General features: G+C 43.6%; 1 protein-coding gene across 6 annotated transcripts in view; it reads left to right on the top strand.

Annotated features, from left to right (window-relative positions):
* LOC102992546 (uncharacterized) overlaps positions 1-11,333 on the top strand; it is a 127,494-nt gene extending 116,161 nt beyond the window's left edge. For 5 of the 6 annotated variants that reach the window (XM_055088785.1, XM_055088783.1, XM_055088781.1 and 2 more), the window contains 2 exons: positions 4,440-4,496; positions 7,873-11,333. In XM_055088785.1, the coding sequence (XP_054944760.1) occupies positions 4,440-4,496; positions 7,873-8,517 (702 nt within the window). In that variant the 3' untranslated portion in view covers positions 8,518-11,333. Of the gene's footprint in view, positions 1-347; positions 364-554; positions 611-4,439; positions 4,497-7,872 lie in introns of those variants that run through there. The other variant, XM_055088788.1, reaches the window with a different exon arrangement.
* The last annotated feature ends 2,302 nt before the right edge of the window (positions 11,334-13,635 follow it).

Here is a 13,635-nt window from a genome sequence, read left to right as displayed (position 1 = left end):
CGCGGCATGTGGGATCTTCCCAGACCGGGGCACAAACCCATGTCCCCTGCATCGGCAGGCGGACTCTCAACCACTGCGCCACCAGGGAAGCCCAATACTTTTAAAAAAGAGGTGGACACACACACATACTTACTTGTAGTTTTAGCTAAAAAAAAAACAATGCCCCTAGAGGCATATGTAAGAAACTGGAACCTAGCGCTTATCTCTGTGGGCAGAATTGGAGCATTAGAGATCTTCTGGGGGAGGCAAAATTACTTCTCATCCTTTTGTACGATTATGTATTTTAAATCATAAATGTTTATTTCCTTTTCAAAAATTATTTTAAAAGAGAGCGGGCAAGAAAAGAAGAAAGACTAGTGGGAGGTATGGAGGTTTCAGCCCCTTCTCTGATGTTCCTGTTAGCTCCTGGGTTTCTGGGGAAAAATGGTTTAGCATTGCATGCTAGCATTGTTTGAGTGCTTACCTTGTGTACTTACTAAGGGCTTGGTATGCCTTATCTCACTTAAACCTCACAACTATCTACAAGGCCATTTTATTTCACCTCTTTCTTATAGAGATTGCTCACAAGCAGACCTGAGGTGGCAGTGCAACCTGAGCGGATTCTCCAGAGGTAATAAACATCTAGAATAGGCCTCCCTGCCACTAGCCCATGCCCATTCCATTCAGTTGTTAAGGATGCTGAAGGTCTCTTAGAACAGTGGTTCTCAAAATGTGGTCTCCAAATGGCAGCATAATTATCATCTGGGAACTTGTTAGAAATGCAAATTCTCAGGCCACACCCCAGGCCTACTGAATCACAAATTCTGTGGGTGGGACCCAGTGGATATGTTTTAACAAGCCCTCCAGCTGATTCTGATATATGTTTAATATTTAGAACCAGTCCTAGGCCAATGGATTCACCTGGGAAACATTAAAAATACCAATGCCTGAGTCTTACCTCACCCCAGAGATTCTGATCTAATTGGTTTGGGATGTGGCCTGGGCATGAGTTTTTCAATGCTCCCCAGGTGATTGAAACCACTGTGACCTAGACCTTTGGAAGCAGTCCCCTGCATCTGGGAATGGCTAATGGCACAGTTAGAGCATAAAATCAAGCAGCAGGGACTAACAAATACGTAGGAGCATCACAACTTCCCCATTTTAAGTCCTGTCCGCTTCCCCAAACCCTGCACCTAACCCAGGAGGCAGAGCCATGGGTGGGCAATGCTCTTTGGCTAAGCAGGTATGAACTTATTAGTTTGAGCCCTTTAGTAGTGTTACTTACTTTAAGCCTACAAATTCAGTCTTTAGTGAACATTGAGAAGAGGCAGGAAAGAAAATATCAAATTATCCACAAAATAATTTAATAGGGGAAATGAGATCTGTAAATGGCACAGTAAAAACTTAATTTTACCAGCTCACCATTTCTTGTACTTAAATATTTTGTACTGACGATCACATCATATCACATAGCACATCTCCAACAAAAGAGGGCTTCAATCAGCGTTTTGTCTAGTCAATGAATCCACTAATCAATGAATGAATGGATGTCACTGAAGGAGAAGCTGATTCTGTCTTTGGCATCCACGGCCCAGCTTACTACCAATGCCGTTCTTGGAGTGGAGTGTGGGGAATAAAAATCCATTGTTGATAAATGTGCTAAAAGCAGGTGCTAGAGCTGAATGTCACCCTAAGGGGACTATAAACCCCGATGGGAGTGGGAAGGTTGAAGCAGGTGGCAATCAAATATTTCCAGGTTTCCTCCCCAGAATATAGTAGGATGGCACTTCCCCACCCCCTTGGAGTTCTCTGGGGGCCGTGTGACTTGCTTGGGTCACTGAAATAAACAGAAGTGTTGTGCTTTGCTTCTACACAGAAGCTTTAAGAGCCAGTGTGTGATTTGTCCTACTTCTCCGTAGCGTGACCAACCTTCCTGGTTGCCTGAGATTAAGGAATTTTCCAAGGTTTGGGATTTAAAGCACGAAAATTGAGCCACCTCCAGACATTAATGTTTCAAGTAGTGATCATTCCATCAGCTTGGGTCTAGGAATGAGGGCAATTCATCAGACAAGAGACTCAGTGCATTGAAATAACTTGCCGGGGGACACACTGCTAGTAAGATTAGAGATGGGTTCCAGGCCATGTCTGTCTTACTTCAGAGACCACAGTCATGCAACACTCCACCTGGGTGTAGGTAGTCTTTATTGTAGGTATCTTTTTTTATTTTGTTTTCAACTGTGGAGACTCTGGTCCACAAAGGTAGGTGAGAACACCAACTTTCCCAAATTCATTGAATGACACTCATTCCACAAACAGGTGTCCTGGGCTACACAAAGATGAAGAAATGCTATCTATGATTTCTTCCCTCAAGAACTATAAAATGTCGGGCTTCCCTGGTGGCGCAGTGGTTGAGAATCCTCCTGCCGATGCAGGGGACACGGGTTTGTGCCCCGGTCCGGGAAGATCCCACATGCCGTGGAGCGGCTGGGCCCGTGAGCCATGGCCGCTGAGCCTGTGCGTCCGGAGCCTGTGCTCCGCCGCAACGGGAGAGGCCACAGCAGTGAGAGGCCCGTGTACCACAAAACAAACAAACAAACAAACAAAAAACTATATAATGTAGAAGGGAGATAGACATGTACATAGCTCCCTGTGTCACAAGACAAGCTGATAGACATTATTAAAACGTTTTGTATACCTTTCTGTATTTAGCAAATTTACCACAACAAGCACATATTAGTTTTTTTTAAAGCATTTATTTTAGAAAGCAACAATGAAAAACAGCTAAAGTATCTTTACCCTTCAGGTTACCAATTCTCAGCAAATCAGTAATAATAACAATAATAATAATACCTAGAGAAAGTATATTAATGCTTTCTTTTTCTGAAGGTCAGTACCATTTATTCAAAGATGATGGTACAGTTGCACTTACCTGCCTTCAGTAGGATAGGAGCATTGAGATTTCATTCTATTATGCTGACAAATTTCCCATTGTATTCATGGTTCCTCATTCACCCTGTGTGACCAATGGCCCAAGTATGCATGCCCACTGGGCAGGATTCTCTGCTATGGATCAAAGACAGCTAACTGGTCCAAAGGCGGGTAGTCTTTGTTAAGGAATGAAAGAACCAGCCCTCCCTAAAGATCCTTCCCGCTGGTCAAAGGCATTAGAATAAAACCTTATCCAGAGAGGGGGTGGTGACCGGACCTGAGGCAGAGGAAATTTGAAGCCCAGGACCTTCCAAGATAACTGGGCTCTCTTGCCAGTCCTGGACAAAGAGAGTGTGGTTTCTGGAGAAAGCATGACTGTCCTGCTGTCTGCAGCTGGACAGCCTCCCGGGCTGCAGGGAAATTTTGGTCTCTGAGTACAGTCAATAGTACCACCTGCTTTGGTTACTTGAGCAGGAGTTAAGCAGCAAATGTGCACATGTCGGAACTGTTTGGGGAATGGAGATGACAATAAGCAAACAAACAAAACCTACTGCTTTGAGATGTCTTGTAACAGCTATGCTCCCTACAGAATGGGTTTCCTCATTGCCTGGATCCAAGAGCATCTTCTGTGTCCTCCCTGTTCGAATGCTGAGTGTCCATGGAGAATATGAGCCGAGGAGGGAGGGGGGCTGTCTCCCAGCTAAGAGCAGGCAGTAATCATGCAGGTCAAATCTCAGCAGCTGTGGTGAGGTGGTGCAGAGGGCCTGGGGTCTGTCAACTCCAGGTGAGAGATTTCCCCCAGGTCTATTGGTGAATGTGCTTCCGCTGAGCAAGCCATAGACTGGAATGTCATTGTAACTTGTGCTTGTGACATCTTTGCCCAAGAACAGCACAGATTGAATTTTATGTTCTTTATAATATGGAAGGAAAGATATAGACTTGCCCCTTCTTCATGCCTTGAGACATCTCATAATATATGTTATACGTGATATGTGTATATATATAATAATCGTTATATTATTATCCTATTATTCTAGTACCATGCCAGTCAGGAGAGGCTAGATAGGCTGCATTAACACATAACCCCCAAATATTATTGACTTAACATGATAAAAGTTTAAATCTTACACCACAATTCTGTGTAGGTAGGGGGCTCTCCTGGGTGACTCCTCCAAGTGGTGACTTTGGGATTCAGGCTCCTTTCATCTTAAAATGCCATCAGCTTGGGAATTCCCTGGTGGTCCAGTGGTTGAGACTCCGTGCTCCCAATGCAGGGAGCATGGGTTTGATCCCTTGTTGGACGGAGAACTAAGATCCCGCATGCCGCATGGTGTGGCCTAAAAAACAAACAAAACGAACAAACAAAAAATGCTTCAACATTTGGCCTCAACAGTTGCCACCGAGGGAGAAAGGAGTACGTTAAAGTCTGTGGCTACGTCCACTACTTCTGCCACATCCCACTGGCAGAACCCAATCACAGGGTCCCATCCTAACTGCAAGGGAGCCAGGAAATGTTGTCTTTTGTGTGCCAGGAAGAGAAAACGAAATTGATGGGTGTCTCGCCAGTCTTTCCTGCAAGTTTCTCCAAGGTGAGTTATTATGTAATATTTTTCTTCTAATTATGCTTTGCATTTGATACCATTTAGGCTGCCTCCTTGCTTTGCACTGTGTTCTGTGACATCCACGTGCAACATCCCATTCCTCACAACAGTGCTGTGAGTTGTCAGGACGGATGTTATTACACACATTTTCTAGATTGAGGACCTCGAGACCCAGAGTAGTCACATGACTTGTCCAAAGTCGCACTCTACTGTGACAGAGCTCTCTCTTAGGTTGGCAGTCTCTCCACTACACAACCCTGTCTACCCCAGAAGCTCAAACTAGATTAGGCACAGATCCAAGTGCGCAAGAAATATATTTTTATTCTACTATAAATCAACCTAATTTATCTTTTAAGCCCCTGCTCTCTCTCGGAAGGTGTCAGCAATGAGTCCCATCATTTTAGTATTTCTCTGCCTTCGAGGGCCTGTCTGGGTTTGGGGTGGGACATGGCGGGGGTGCAGGGGTTAGTGCCAAGGTAGTGGGGGATCCATGTGTTCCTCAAGTCAGCTCTTTGAGAAGGCACCAAACCAGATGACTACAGTTCCTTCTAGTCTCCCCACTGATAGTGAGGCATCTGTGCCTCCTTCCTGTCCACACGGCCCATGGGTGTCCAGCAGCTCCCTGCTACTTTGGGGCCACTCCAGGGTCTGGGAAGCTTCGTAGGCCCACACCCCACAGCCATTCTTCTCTCCAGGCTTGTGCCTTTCTAAGGAAGGAGGAGGGGGAGGAGGGAAGGACCCACCCAGGCCTTTGCTCTCTCATTTTTCATCCATGTCTCCTCCCACCCCAGTGAAGGGAAGTGTTTCCTCATCTTTCAGGGAAAGCCCACTCTCCCCAAACCTTTTTCCTCCGAATATCTTTGGCTATACTCCAAATCCTCTCCAGTCCTCTGAGGGCATTTATAACACAAAACGCAACTCAGAGGAGTTTCTTGTCCTTGTTTTGCTTTTTTATCCTGTCACATCATTCCCCTACCTTGAGGCAATGAAACAAGGGCCTGCTGTCCAGGGCATGGAGGTGGAGACGGGTAATACCAAGAATAAAAACCATTTCTCAATCACATGTGGATCACATGTAACTTCAGCAGGTCCTGGTGAAGTGAAGTCTCTGTGTCATTTTCCTGCAACTAACAGTGAGGGGAAGAGGCATTGATGGAAGTTGTTATATTTGGGAACCAGCAGGTTAGACCCCCTTCCTGCCTGATTGGTCTTTAAATGTACACTTCCCCCTCCTCCACCTTGTCCCCTATGGCTCCACCCGCAAAGGATTGATCTGACTATCTTGGTGATCAAGTTTTCACTTAAGAACTGAGGACCTGGTCTTCTCAGAGGAAAACCCACAGCTGGGAAAGCCTGTCTATAGATGATTTCCTAGTCTTCTAAATGTGGAAAAGGGGATTTGTTTCTCTGTGTGTTTAAATGTTTATCACTTCCCCTACCTCAGTTTTGAGCATGCACCATAGAGGTAATCTGTTCCCAGGAGGACATGTCATTGTACGGTACATCCACAGTGAGGATGGGAAAAGGAAGCATTAAGATGGCTTAAGTGGAAAGATCACTTGTAAGAGCTGCAGAAGTCAGGCCAACTGACAGGCAAAAAAAAAGAAATGCTGCCTTAAAGCAAAGCATCATGTAAAAAAAAAATCTGACTTGTACCAAAGCCTATTTGCAAAGTGGATTTTAGAATCATTTCAAAACACACCAGGCTTTGGAAAGATGTTTGTTTCAGAGTGCAGCTGGCCTCTGGTCAAAAACTGAAGTTTCGGTAAGGCACAGTAACAATTGTTGTATAATTACTGGCCACAAAATACCAGGTGCCCAACCAAGCCTTTTCTACCCATTTAAGAGAGCCACGCCAAGCAGAAATGCCCTGCCTAGCCGTATCCAGAAGTTCCAAAGCTCAGCCTTTGTCACCAGGAAGGACAAAGGAATTAATTCACAGAGCAAAGCCATTATAAGGCACAACCAGGCGTTCTGTTGTAAACACCTTTTGTTAATACATGTTGAGAGTTGAACTTTCTCACATTTAAAGGAGGCCTGCTTGAGAGAGAACTTAAACCAAGCCAGGCCCACGGTTGTTTTCTTTTCTTTTTTAGATGTGTGATAGCATAACTATGGGATCTACAGAGTAGGGAAGCGCTGGCTTTGGAATCCAAAGTCTCCCCCAGCTATCCTTTGACCTACGGATTGTAGTGTTCCCTGTTCTTGTGTGAACAGATTGCTTTAGCATCAAGGAAGTGAACTCGAAGAGAACAGACAAAACGCAGGAGTGTTACAGGGAGGAAACATATTAAGAGACCTAAAGATGCACTTCCTCATTATATGTAAGGAAGTTATTTCCTAGATTCCTGGAGCTATAAAAAGCCAAGTGAATTTGCTTAAGTTAATAAATTTTATTGAATTATGATGATAATACCACAGCAAAATGTTTTGTTTCCTCTCTTTATTGCTTCCTGTTAGTAACTGAGAGAAGAAATCCAGTGTAACTTTTTTGTACTCTGATAATGATGAGGCTATCTCATTTGTTTTGCATGTGCTTCCCAATGTGTGTGTTTGTGTGCCTATATAATTAAATTGATAAGATGGATGCTTGTGTGGTTGCTACAAAAACACAGATGTAAGGCTAAAGGTGGGGCCCAGTTTTGTTACAGCAAAACCCCATCATAAAAGCCCTTTGCCAGGTATTGGAACTGATTGTCTGTTCTGGACTGAGAGGAAAGGCAAAATCTTCAGTTCTCAGAATGACCTGAAAAATCTGTGGTATGAACCTTATTCTTCTTTCCTAACCCTGGGATTAGAATGAAGGTCCACATTCAGCTAAGATGATCAATCTGCTTTGGTTTGTCAGTGTCACATGTCCCAGAAACAGTCTGGGTCCCCCTGGGTTCAGCTGATGGACCCCGAGTTCTTCTTCACCAGTAGCGGCAGAGGCTGAGGCGGCAGCAGCGGTAGAGTGGACATCACTGAGCAGGGGGTGTGAGCCAGGGGCTATCTGAGCACCTCCCTGTCTTCTCTCTGCGTCCCCTCAAGGTTGGTGCGATCTGCATTTCACACATGAGGAAACCAAGGAAAAGAGATAAGTTATTAACCTGAGCCATGTGGAATTCCTGTTTCTGCAGGTCAAAAAAGTCTAATATCAGCAAGCTCATATGATTCAACCTAATATTTGCCCAGTTAGTAGGTTGTGATTCCAGAGTTTGAACTCTTACCTACCCCAAAAATTGTAGCTGCATATCTGTATTTCAGATGGCAGGTTGGGGCTCTGAGCAAATGCATTCAAAAATAAATAAATAGTGCTATCAGTAGATGACTTCCTTTCTTCTCCAGTCTGAGGTTTCAACTACTGACTTTATTCACTTCATAGTGTGAAAGTTGGCTGGAGCCAGACAAGACTGCCCTGCCTGTGGCTATTGTTCTTGCTGTGAAGCTGAAACCAGCCCATCAAACCAGCTCTGTCAGGCTGGCTGCCTCCCAACCTGCCTGCCTAAAGGTATCTTCCTCTCAGGATGGCACAGACGCATACACCCCATCTCCCCAGCTGAACTACCACCGCTGGAACCACTCACCTATGACCACATGCCTTCCTCCTAGAACCATTGTTAAACTCCTCTCAACCTCCCCTGTTAACACACTGATGATTAGTTTATCATCAGATTACGTGAACTCGGGGCTTGGATCAAGTGAATTTGGTTTGGAGCCGACGGGTAAAGTCAGGAGCGTGAGGGTGAATCATAGACTATTAGATGCAGCAGGAACGTTAGAAAGCTGTATTGGCCCATCCCAGCATTTTACAGCCGTAGAAACTGATATACAGGTGCCAAAGCTTTGGTATCTTGATTGTGGAATGACCACATTTTGCCTGGGACCGAACGGTTTCCTGGAGTGTGAGACTTGCAGTGCTCAAACTGGGAAAGTCCTGGACAAAGCAGGACAAGTTGACCACTCTGCTTGCTTGGGAGCCCCAAACTCTTCTGCTTCTCTGGGCAAGTCAGATTTGCGCAAGCCCTGACAGCAAAGGCCCCACGGCTGCTTGGTACAGCTCAAAAACCCCAGGTGGAGAAATGACAGCAACACAAACTTACACGGCACAGTTTAACCCCGGCTCGCTCCCCTGAATGGTCAGTATCCAGGCATGAACTTGGATGCCACATGGAAGCAGCCATGTGAGGTAAGGTTGTGTCTGCCTCATGGATGACTGAACTCTTAGCCTCTTGGGCCAACTGCATTTGGGAAAGCCGGGTGGATTGAGTCAGTCTCAGAAAATAAGGCTGTGGTCTGCCTTATTGACTTCAGAGAGAGGGCCACTGGGTCTGCCTCAGCCATGCAGTTCACAGAGCCTGCAAGGAGAGGGCCGCTGCATCTTGTCTGTGCTCCATGTAGCTGCGTGGAGGGTGGAATGGAGAAGTGGTCAGGCAGGGAGAAGGGTCAGCAGGGTGCCCCGTGGTACCATCACTTCCTCTTTCAGAAGTTTTGTCATTCAGAGGTTTTGAATCCTGCAGTAGGCAGTTATTCTTGGCTAACTTTGGACTTTTTCCTTAAATGCCAAGCATCTAATTTTTAAATATTTCTTGGTTTTACTTCTCCTCCTGGCCTATTTTGCCCCAGCCCTTGGTTGCTTGGTAGCTGTTTCCTTCACCAGGCCTCCTGCTTTCTGTTCTGCTGGGATGCAGCCTCTAGCTCATGCCCTGCACCTGGGGATGAGTGTGTGGTGATGAGACGAGAAGGAAAGGGGGAAGCAAGAAAGGAATAATGCAAGGATCCCAGTCAGGCAAAATTGTCAGATGGTACACGTTCGCTTCAACATTCTCTTTCCTGTGGGCATTCCCTTAAGCTATGCCTGGACACCCCTGCCCCCATCCCTATTCCTACACACAACTGCTGAGATCTACTTTCTTCATGCCCCACACTTGTTCTCGACCACCACTGAAATGTCTTTCTTAGTGCCGAAATAACATTTACAAATTTACTGATCAGAAAAACTCGTCACTGTTAATGGGATTTAAAGTCAGAGGCCAAGGCCTCAAAAGTGAATCCTAACTATGACCTGTATAATTAATACCCCTCTTAGGTTGTCTTAACACTTGAGTGAACCTGATGCCAGTGGAGGGATTTTGAAATTGGGGGAGGGGATGGGAAGCATAGTGAAGGATTATTTATGATAAGGGTTGCCAGATTTAGCGGAGAAAAATTGGGCACCCAGTTGAGTCTGAATTTCACATAAAAAAATACATTTTTTATAATTTAGTATAAGGATGTCCCTTGCAATATTCGTGATATACTAAAAATTATTCATTGTTTATCTGAAATTCAAATTTAACTGGGCGTCTTGTATTTTATCTGGCAACCCTCTGACCCACAATGTCTCCCGAATATGCAGCCTTTGCAGCAGGAGGTCGGGATTGCTGCAGAATTTGGAACAGTTTCCAGATGTCTGGCAGAAGGGAAGCAAGTCCATCAGAGAGGGCATCATGTGGTACAGTCAGGTGAAATCTGTGCCCCCAGTGCCAGGCCTGCTGATGTGCAGGGCCATGTGAGGTAGGCCTGAACGGAATACCCCTGGAGCCTGGCCAAGGTGCTGGTAGAAAGGGCATGTTCTGCTGGGTCCTTCCCAGAAGATACAGTGTCTGGTTCCGGTGCTGACAACTGACCCATCTGATATCCATCACACTAGAACATTATTTTTAGATCTAGGGAAAGAGTGGCAAGGTTTTAAAAATAAGGTACTAGATATAGAGGGAAACTACATTCAAGAAGCTCAATCCTGACTAGGAAATGCAATCCCTGGGCCTGCTAACATTAGACCTAGAAAAGGTTAGGACCAGCAGCTTTCTGTGTAAAAATGCCTAAGACTGAGACCCAACACTTTTCTTTTCCTTTTTTAATAAACAAAGGTAATGCTACTAGCTTCAAGAGAATTGCTTTAGCCACCTATAATAATCTTTTTGTTTCCCATTAATGAAGAGAGTGAAATTAATCTTTCATTTTCTTTTTGTTTCGTTATCTCTTTTTGGCTTCTGTATGGGATATACCCTGTCTGCTCTTCCAGATCTACCCTCTATCCTTCTTCTCTACCCTGCTCTGTGCTCTGGGAAGCTGACCCTTAGGACTCCCTTCGTTTCTGTCTTCTGTTAGGACCAGCCAACGGGAGACATCAGCAAGAGATTGGAGGTTGGAAGACAGTTAGGTCAGAAGGATAACGTTATTGTAGTTGGCGTTTATTAAAATGCTCATGGTTTCAACAACTTGATAAAAAGCACTCAAAATAGGAACAGATGGGGCTTCCCTGGTGGTGCAGTGGTTGAAAATCCGCCTGCCGATGCAGGGGACATGGGTTCGTGCCCCGGTCCGGGAAGATCCCACATGCCGTGGAGCGGCTGGGCCCGTGAGCCATGGCCGCTGAGCCTGTGCGTCCAGAGCCTGTGCTCCGCAACGGGAGAGGCCACGACAGTGAGAGGCCCGCGTACCAAAAAAAAAAAAAATAGAATCCGCCTGCCATTGCAGGGGACATGGGTTCAAGCCCTGGTCCGGGAAGATCCCACATGCCGCAGAGCAACTAAGCCCTTGCACCACAACTACTGAGCCTAGAGCCCGTACTCTGCAACAAGAAAAGCCACCACTATGAGAAACCTGCACACCGCAACGAAGAGTAGCCCCCACTCACCGCAGCTAGAGAAAGCCAGCGCGCAGCAATGAAACCCAATGCAACCAAAAATAAAATTAAAAAAAAAAAACGGCGACATTGCAAATCACCAGAGAAAAGAGTAACTATTCAATAAATGGTGTTGGTATAACTGGATAGCCATCTGGAATAAAACTGGATCCATACTTCACACTGTATAATAAATTTCAAAGAAACCATATATTTCAATGTAAAAAAATACTAAAATTACTAGAAGAAAATTATGGAAGAATTTCTTTATAACCTTGGAAGGTCTTTATAAATGTGACTCAAAATCCAGAAGCCATTTGAAAATTGATAAATTCAGTTATGTAAAAATGAAAAAATATCTGTGTGACGATATATATATATATATGGTGATATATATATCTATATAGATCTGTATAGGTCTATATAGATCTATATAGATATTTAGATATAATTAAACTTAAAAGATAAATGACAAACCAGGAAAAAGTATTTTCAACTCATATTACAAAGTACTAATATCCCATATATATCGATACAAAGCACTACTAGAAATAAAAGAGACCAAAAAAAATTTTTTTTGACAACTCAATAGAAAAATGGGCAATGGAAATGAATAAACAACTAAAGAGTTCTGGTGTGGGGTGGGGGGAGTTTTGCCACACCAACAAGCTGGCTATCCTACAATTCAACTCAGTTCTGACACTATCTACCCAGAGATACCATTAGATCCCACAGGTTAAGGGTTCAGTCCAAGACTGCCCACTCTCCACTTCAAAGATCAGTAGCAACTCCAGGTTGTCACTTGTACTTCTAAAGAAGGGCTATAGATTGGAGTTTCCAATGACACCCCTCTTTGGTTTTGATTCATTTGTTAGAGTGGCTTACAGAATTCAGAGAAGTGTTTTACTTACTGGATTACCTGTTTATTATAAAAGTATATAACTCAGGAACGGCCAGATGGAAGAGATGCATAGGGCAAGGTATGGGGAAAGGTTAAGGAGCTTCCAAACCCTCTCTGGGCTCCCTACTCTCCCTAAATCTCCATGTGTCACCACCCCAAAAAGATCTCTGAACCTCTTCCTTTGGGTTTGTAAGGAGGCTTCGTTACACAGGCATAATTGATTAAATTATTGGCCTTTGGTTATTGAACTCAATCTCCAGCCCATCTCCCCTCTCTGGAGGTGGGGAGGTGGTGGTGGGACTGAAAGTCCCAACCCTCTAATCACATCGTTGGCTCCCCTGTCAAACAGCCCTCAATCTTAGGTGCTTTCCAAAAGTTAACATAACATGAGACAACTTTACTGCTCTCATCACTTAGGAAATTCCAAGGGTTTTAGGAGCTCTGTGCCAGAAAACAAAATATATATTTCTTATTATAAATCTCAATATCATAACAACTCATGGAAAATTTCATAAATATATGAAAATATATTCACATAAGAAATGCAAATTAAAGCTATGCTGATATATCATTTTTCACATATCAGATTTTCAAAACTCTAAAAGTTTGATTATCTTTGTATGAATGTAAATTGGAATAAGTCCATGGAGGTTAATTTGGCAAGGTCAATCAATCTTATGAATGCACATACCCTTTGACCCAACAGTCCATTCCAATTGAATATATCCTATGAATAGATTTGACACATAAAATGACCTAGGTACAGGTTATTCATTAAAGCATTACTTGTAATAGAAAGGTTGGAAACAATCCAATGACCATCAATACAAAACCTGTGAAATAAATCATGATGCACTTATATATACTAATGGAATATTATGCAGCCATAAAAAAGAGAGAAATAAAAAAGGAAGATAGTGAGGATGTGCTATATATTGTACCAACATGGGAAAATCTCCAAGCTATATTTAATGAAAAATGCAAGATGCATAGCAGTATGTACTATCTATCGGCTACATTTTGTGTGATAAAAAGAAAAAATATATATGTATAAGTATTTGCTTGCGTATACATAAACTACTCTGAAATAATATCCAAGAAACCAGTAACAGTGGATTGGGAAGAGAAGAAGGGAGAAGATCTAATGAATGTGGGATAGGGAAGGAAGAGAGACTTTTACCTTTTATAGTTTTTAAATAATTGAGTTATGAGCATATGTTACGTATTCAAATATTAATATATAAATAGTGCTTGTTTAAAAAAATCAAACAATTAGAAATACATAAGGTAGGAAGTAAACATTCCCCTACTCCTAAACTTACCACTCAGAGAAAACCAGTGCCAACAATTTAGTCATTGAGAAGCAGGTAGGAAACTTTTTAAAAAGTATGTAGTAGGCAAGGAAAGCATTATTTTCTGAGTCCCTGAAATCATGCAGTTGTGACAGTGCCAAATCCACTTAGACCAAAGATAAGCAGCTGAGATCAATATTGATCTCCTTCTGCAGGCTCACAGTGAGTCACTAGGCTTAAATAACACATTCAATCCCATATGTAGAACTGGGACTGGAAAATATT

This window comes from Physeter macrocephalus, chromosome 2 (assembly GCF_002837175.3).
Source record: "Physeter macrocephalus isolate SW-GA chromosome 2, ASM283717v5, whole genome shotgun sequence".
Taxonomy (NCBI): domain Eukaryota; kingdom Metazoa; phylum Chordata; class Mammalia; order Artiodactyla; family Physeteridae; genus Physeter; species Physeter macrocephalus.
Note: the sequence above shows the minus strand (reverse complement) of the source record. Positions and strands in the feature narration are given on the sequence as shown.